At 61.9% G+C, this 5,611-nt stretch overlaps 1 protein-coding gene across 1 annotated transcript; it reads right to left on the bottom strand.

Annotated features, from left to right (window-relative positions):
- Positions 1–900: 900 nt before the first annotated feature.
- Positions 901–5,029, bottom strand: CACTIN (cactin, spliceosome C complex subunit; the record flags this gene model as incomplete). Its single annotated transcript, XM_010724792.3, has 9 exons — positions 901–1,511; positions 1,895–2,163; positions 2,290–2,412; positions 2,517–2,709; positions 2,913–3,030; positions 3,128–3,290; positions 3,374–3,519; positions 3,916–4,011; positions 4,535–5,029. Coding segments are annotated over 9 exons (2,094 nt in total), but the record flags the coding sequence as incomplete, so codon positions are not given.
- Positions 5,030–5,611: the final 582 nt, after the last annotated feature.

The raw sequence follows: 5,611 nt of genomic DNA, 5'->3' as shown, positions 1-5,611 counted from the left end.
CCCATCTCGTCTCCGCCGCGGCCTCCACGCGCTTCCTGCGCCGGCCTCAGGATCTCCTGCCCCCCCCCCCCACCCGGCGGCAGCTCCACGGCTTTAAATAGCGCGCAGGAAGGAGCGGCCGGGGGACACGGCTGGAGATGTCCGGAGGGATGGGAAATGTGTGGGGCGGGCAGGGTGGCCGCGCCCCACCCCGGTGCCCCCATCCGTGGGGCAGACGCGGGTACCTGGCCGCGGGAGGCTCCCGAGCTCCGCTTCCCCCGGGCCGGATGCTGCCGGCGGAGCCCCGAGCAGCAGGAGGGGCTGAGCTATGGGGCGGCCCCACGGCTGAGAAGCCCCGGAAGGGGGAGAGCGGTGTGGGGGCAGCGGGGGAACAGGATGCTGAGAGCTCCGGGGGCAGGAAGCTGAAGCGGCGTCCCGGAGCAGCAGTTCACGGCCGAGGTTTCCTGGAGGCTGCTCGTTGGGCCGGCATCTCCTCCCCCATCCTTCGGCACAGACGGTGCAAGGCCAGGCCGTGCCTCCCCGCTCCGTGCAGCCCTCCCCCCGTACCAGCATCTGGCGGGCGCCGAGGAGCGCGGCCAGCCCTGAGCCGGGCAGCCCAGTGCCGGGGGGAGGGACCAGGGCCACAGAAAGCGGATTTTCCCCTGTAAGGAGATGTCGCGGTCACATCTCACACCCCTCTCCTTCTCCTCCCCCCCCGAGGCTGACGCCCCAGCAGACGAAGGGCTGTGACCGTGGAGCAAAGGGTGCAGCACCGCTGGGAACGGCGCGGATGGAGAGGTCTGAGCCCGGCAGGAGGCGATGGGCGCCCGCAGGGCTGTCGGCACAGAGGGGTGGGGACGGTGCAGCCCCCAGTGCTGCTCGGCACAACACCAGCTGGGGGGGACACGCAGGACACCGTGGCGTAAAACAGCCCCTATTTATTTGTGCCAAAGTCTCAGAGTCCCTCGGGATAAAACGCAAAGGAGGAGAGGAAAACAGTCAGCGTGAGGCTGCAGGCGGCTGAGCAGGGATGAGCCCCCCTCACCGGCGGTACCGGTACCGCTTGAAGTGGAACCACAGCTGGAAGATCCCGTTGGCAAACTGGCAGCGGAAGCCGTGGCGGTGGGAATATTCCCATTCCCTGTTGACAATCTTGAAGGCGATGTCCTCATAGGGAGGCCCGGCGTGGAAGCGCAGGATGGCGAAGTCCTTGTTGTCCTGGCAGGCCTCCAGGAAATACTCCGGCGTCGAGCGTTTGTCGATGAGGTCGGGGTAGAAGATGTTGAATTTGTAGCCCTGCACGATTTTGGGCGGGGGGTTGTCGAAGTCGTAGTGGGTTTGGTTGTATTTGTTCCACTCGAAGCCCGTGTGCACGCGGTTGAAGAAGCGCGGTTTGCGGGGCCGGTATTTGTCTGCCCAGAGGTAAGCCTTGCCCGTCAGAGGCATCTCCACGCTGAACTGAGCCTCGTCTGCTCCCATGCCCTCCTTGGCTTTGCGGAAGAAAATGTCGTCGGCGCTTTCGGTGGCGTTGCCTGCAAGGAAGGGAGGTGAGGGGCGGCCCTGCAGTGTCAGCCCGGTGCTGTGGGATGTGGAAGGAAGGGGCCGGGCTGGGGGAGCAGAGCTGGACACCGAGACGTGAGTGCTGGATGCAGGGTTGGGAAATGCATCCAAAATATCCTGCCCACTTGTTTGCAGCCCAAGCTGCTCGATGACGCAGCTGGGAGTGGGAAGGACCTGACCCAGCTACCCATGGGGACAGCAGCAGTCTGAGCTGCGTCCCGCTCGCCGCCCGGCACACCTCAGCCATCACTGCGTGCTCCAGCCCTGCCTCCTGCTCACCCAGAGGGCAGCACTCCCTCCAAGCCCTGCATCCCAGTGCTTGTATGTCCCCCCGAGCCCGGCACGGTTCTCCTACCTGTGACCTGGAGCTGCTGGCGCAGCAGCAGCAGCCGATGCGCGTCCTCCTCCGCCTCCAGCACGTGGGCATCGAAGGGCAGCTCGTTGGTGCCCAGCAGCCGGGGGCTGTACTTCCCTGCATCGTAGTCGTCCAGGCTCTGCTGGATCAGGTCCTCCTCCATCAGCACGGCTTCCCCCTCTGCTTCTTCTTTGACCTCCACGTCCTGCTCAGCCTCTGGCTCTGAGGACGGCCCCGGCTGCACCACGATGCTCTCTTCTGCATCCAACCTGCGGGGAAGAGAGAAAAGAGCTGGGATGGAGGTGGCAGCTGTGCTCCCTGAGGTCTGCCTGGGGACAGATGGGAGCGTGCCCACAGGGGATGCCTGCACAGTCCTGCTCCCCACGGGCTGATACCTGTCGCTGGGGGACGCCGGCTCCCTCTTGATGATGGGGAAGAGCGGTTCGCTTTCCACACCCTGCTCCTGCTTCAACTTGTACAGCTTCTGGCGCAGCACGTCCTGGTGCCGCTCCCGCAGCCTGCGAGAGGAGAGCAGTCAGGTCACAGCCAGCACAGCCACGGCTGGGACACCCACTGCTGTCCCCTTTCACACCCCCAGCCAGGGGCCGGGCCCCGCTCTCACCTGGCCCGGGCCATGTAGGCCTTCAGCTGCTGCAGCAGGCTCTCCCAGTACCCGATGTCGAGGTTGGGCCCTCCCGCCCGGATCTTGCTCTCGATGCCCTGGTACAGCACTTGCAGCTGGTTGTAGGTCTTCCCCTTGAACACAGACTGCACGTCCGAGCTGACAGAGGCGTTGACGCCGTCCCGCCGCTCCCCTGAACAGGTGGGAAAGGGCTACCAGCCTGTGAGCACTCCTGCACCCAGGCACTCCTGGGCTGCACCAAACAGCTGCCACATCCGCAGCCTCCATCCGTGCCAGGAGCAACGTGCAAACCCCTGCAAACCCGCGAGCCTGCAACAGGGCCTGTGCCTGTTTTACCTGTTGTACGCACTCCCTTCAACACCCACTCACACTTACCTGGTCCTCCTTTCCCAGAGGCCTCCAGTTTGCGGAGCTTTGCTATCTCATCCTCCGTGATGATGGTCATGTCTCTCCAGAAATCCACGTTCTTGCCTTGCTCCAGCTCCATGTAAACCTGCAGGCAGAGGACAGCCAGGACTTCAGCCACCCGCTGATGCTTAATGCTCAAGGAGGGAAGCCCTGTGTCGCCACCCTGCAGACAGCCCTGGTACCTGGATGTCCTCCACCAGATCCTCCATGTCAGAGACAGTCAGGCCGTTCAGAAAGGTGTATGGCTCGTGCATCTCCACAGCCAGGTCGTCATCCTCCGCACTGATGTATTTGGCCAGAAGGTCGATGGGTTTTGCCCTCCCATCCCGAATCCGGATCTTAGACCTGGGTGAGAACAGAGAGGCTGTGAGCAGTACCTGCCACCCCCTGCTCCCCACCAGCCTGTCCCCGCAGAACTGCCCACCCACCGCAGCTTGGCCTGCTGCAGGTGGAAGTTGTCCTCCTGCTCCTCCCAGGTTTTGAAGTGTTCTGCCTCTTTCTCCCTCTGCAGCATCTCCAGCTCCTGCTCGCGCATCGCCTTCTCCCGCTCTCTCTCCAGGCGCAGCTGCTTCACCTGCTCGGGGGCGGAGAGGGAAGTGAGGCTGCTGGGCCTCCTGCGGGGTTCCCATCCGAGGACACCGCTGTCATCACACTCAATGAACCCCCTCAGCCCCTGAAATCACCCCAAGGCTCCCCGGAGAGCCCACCAGCCCTTTGGAGGACAGGGAACACAGGGTACAACCAAGTGCTTCTGTGACTTGGCACTTGTCTTTGTCAGCACATCCTAAAGCTGGATTCAGCCCCAAGGAGAAAGTCTCAGTCCGGAACAGAAGTGAGCACACTGCGGCACTCACATCTTACAGGCTCCCCCAGAAAGAACAAGGGAACTTTCAGCTTGGGCTGGGAGCAGCTGGGAGAGTTGGGTTGTCCATGTCAGATAGTAGGAGGGAGAGAGGGACACTGATCCCACCTTCTGCAGCTCCAGGCGATTGTCCTCCTGGATTCGCTTGTTCCTCTCCTTCAGGTCCTTCTCATCCAGGTGGCTGATCCCCTTCTTTTCCAGTGCCTGAAGCAGAGCAGCCAAGAGAAGCCATGAAACCAAGCAACCTCCTTCAGCCTCTCAAGGGGCAGCAAACATTGCATCCACCCACTTCTGCTGCTCCAGCAAGCTCAGCCTGCCAGAGATCCCCAGCTCCCTCAAACACTACTCCTGCAGCCTCCCAGTAAAACCTGAGCTCACCCAGTGAGTCACCCCAGCAGGCAAGCAGCAACGTGAGCGCTGACCACCACCTGGGAACCCCTCCTGCACCAAGACCTGACTCCTCATCCTAAATCCAACAGTGGACGTTTGTCTTTAAGAGAACAGAGGAAAAACCCACAGAGCTTTACAGGAACACCCAGCTGATATCTTCAAGAGCTCTGCTTTCATGTGGCTCCCTTTAGTTTCCAGAGGTTCCCACCTGAAGAAAAGGGCCCTCCTAATGCCCCACTCTGTGCTCCCATCCCGCGCAGCCCCAGCAGCACAGTGCCCTCTGAGCTGACATGCAGAGCTGCCTTTTAGGACAACCAGGCGTGGATGGAGCGCTCACCTTGCTCCAGATGAACGTGCCCAGCAGGTTGTTGTCCCCAAAGGGATTGTCCGTGTTGGTGTAACCCATGTACTCCTCTCCCCACCCCATCTTCTCCCGCTTCTTCCTCTCCTTGGCCTCCTTCTTGGCCAGCCGGCGGGCTCGTTTCTCCTCAGGTGTCTCCAATGCCTTCATGAGTGCAGCTTGTTTCTTCTTCTCCTCCTTCATCCTCAAGCGCTCCTGAAGGCTCAGCTGCTGCCCCGACTCCTCCTGGCCCCGGGAGCGCGGTGGGGAGGGCGAACTGACCGAGGACACGGAGGACTTGGAGCCAGCCCTCCTCCTCCGCCTGTCCCTGCTCCGTGCTCGCCTCCTGTCTCGCTCTGCACTCGAGTCAGAGGAACGACCCCGGGACCGCGAGCGGTGCTTCCTTTGGCTTTTATGGTGCTGGTCTCTGCTTTTGTTTTTCTTCTTCCGTTTCTGTCTTTCATTGTCGGAATCAGAACTAGGGGGGGAAATTCACGTTTTGGTTGCTGATTTTGGGCTCTGCAGCAAAGAAGCGCTTCAGGAGAGAAATGCCTCCCCTAACACAGAATGGCACGACCTACAATGCACCCCATTCCCACGAGCGGTGTTAGTAGCACACACAGCACTGCTCCAAGCTCCTGCGTTACTGTGTGCACATCAGGGCTGAGCCCTCTGAGGAGCTCTGTGATGGTTGTGACAGCGGTGTGACAGCATCCCAGCCACCCAGAGGTGCTGGGTCTCTGCGTACCTTCATCCCACCCCGGTGCTACGACTGGTGTGATCCAGCTGAGCCCCTCAGCACTGCATGATGCCGACTGGTGGAGCTGAGCCCAGCTCGGGACCCAGTTCTACCCGCAATGAGGCTCAGATGCAGTGGGCTCCAGCTCCTGACCAAAGCTCCACAAGTTCCCAAACACAGGGCGCAGCTCCCTGCCTGCCCCAGGACGAGGCCCAGTTCCCCCCCAGCACAGCCCAGCCCTATCGCCCCCGTTCCCAACTTAAAGCCCAGTTTCCCCCACAGAGCCCAACCACACCAGGCCCGGTTCTGCCCAGCTGCGGCCTACTCCCTCCCAC

This window comes from Meleagris gallopavo, chromosome 30 (assembly GCF_000146605.3).
Source record: "Meleagris gallopavo isolate NT-WF06-2002-E0010 breed Aviagen turkey brand Nicholas breeding stock chromosome 30, Turkey_5.1, whole genome shotgun sequence".
NCBI lineage: Eukaryota > Metazoa > Chordata > Aves > Galliformes > Phasianidae > Meleagris > Meleagris gallopavo.
The sequence above is the reverse complement of the archived record's forward strand: the minus strand, read 5'-3'. Positions and strand labels throughout refer to the sequence as shown.